This window comes from Acinonyx jubatus, chromosome D1 (genome assembly GCF_027475565.1).
Source record: "Acinonyx jubatus isolate Ajub_Pintada_27869175 chromosome D1, VMU_Ajub_asm_v1.0, whole genome shotgun sequence".
Taxonomy (NCBI): domain Eukaryota; kingdom Metazoa; phylum Chordata; class Mammalia; order Carnivora; family Felidae; genus Acinonyx; species Acinonyx jubatus.
In genome coordinates, this window is record NC_069390.1 from 13,724,839 (window position 1) to 13,726,349 (window position 1,511).

Sequence of the window (1,511 nt, forward strand, 5' to 3'; positions counted from 1 at the left end):
TAAGGAAATTGTAAGTGAACAAACGTAATACATCTTGCAGAGAGATTAAGTCTTTTCAACACGAAGAGACTTGAAGAAAAGCATTTAAATATGACTGCCTTTATAAAAGGAGCTCTCTACTAATGTAGATGTTTAAACTGTCAATTGCAGGTACTAGGCTATTTCTTTATGGCACGTGAAACTTACAAGTTTCAGACTAGAACTATCAGATGACATGATGGGGGTAACAGATGCATGACCAAAGACATGCATCTCTATTTGCTTTCTTTCAGTCCCCATTTGAAGCCGAGCACACACAATGTTACAGACAAACTACACAAACTACACAGTGACTGAGTTTATCCTCCTGGGACTGACAGATCGAGCCGAGTTGCAGCCTGTCCTTTTTGTGGTCTTCCTGGTCATCTACCTTATCACAGTAGTTGGCAACGTGAGCATGATTTTGTTAATCCGAAGTGACTCAAAACTTCACACGCCCATGTACTTCTTCCTCAGCCATCTCTCCTTTGTGGATCTCTGTTACGCTACCAGTGTCGCTCCGCAGATGCTGGTTCATTTCTTATCCAAGAGAAAAGCCATTTCCTTCCTTGGTTGCCTTCTCCAATTCCACTTTTTCATTGCCCTGGTGATCACGGATTATTATATGCTGACGGTGATGGCTTACGACCGCTACATGGCGATCTGCAACCCCTTGCTGTACGGTAGCAAGATGTCCAGATGTGTCTGCCTCTCTCTTGTTGCTACGCCTTATATTTACGGTTTTGCAAATGGCCTGGCACAGACCATCCTGATGCTTCGCCTCTCCTTCTGTGGACCTAATGAAATCAACCACTTCTACTGTGCGGACCCACCTCTCATAGTCCTTGCCTGCTCGGATACGTATGTCAAAGAAACTGCCATGTTTGTGGTGGCTGGTTTCAATCTCACATGCTCTCTTGCCATCATTCTCATCTCCTACATTTTCATTTTCACGACGATTCTGCGCATCCGTTCTGCAGAGGGGAGGCGCAAGGCCTTCTCCACCTGTGGGTCCCACTTGACGGCTGTCACCATCTTTTATGGGACGCTATTCTGCATGCACCTGCGACCCCCTTCCGAGGCATCTGTAGAACAGGGGAAAATTGTCGCAGTTTTTTATATCTTTGTGAGCCCTATGCTAAACCCTTTGATCTATAGCCTGAGGAACAAAGATGTTAAACAAGCAATCAGGAAATTTGTCCAAGAGAAATTACTTATTAAATAGACAATTTGGTCACAGGTATGTAATATATCTTATTGTTTCACCAATAAATGAGCATTTAAGATTAACAAATCACCTTCTGTCATTGATTACTTTTCGACTTTTATTGTTCACATCTGGATCTTGAAAGTGTCAAATTATTTGCTAGTATTTATAGTTCCATCTCAGTAAATTAAAAAAAAAAACCCAAACCCTAGAAATTCAAAGACAAAACCAGAAGGCATTATTACTGGTTTATACATTAATAAATAACAGAAGTTTCTATGGATAA

General features: G+C 41.6%; 1 protein-coding gene across 1 annotated transcript; it reads left to right on the plus strand.

Moving 5' to 3' along the window:
• Positions 1-227: 227 nt before the first annotated feature.
• LOC106986167 (olfactory receptor 1030-like) lies at positions 228-1,243 on the plus strand. The gene has a single exon (XM_015084346.3). The coding sequence runs from the start codon at positions 299-301 to the stop codon at positions 1,241-1,243; it is 945 nt and encodes a 314-aa protein (XP_014939832.3). The 5' UTR covers positions 228-298.
• The last annotated feature ends 268 nt before the right edge of the window (positions 1,244-1,511 follow it).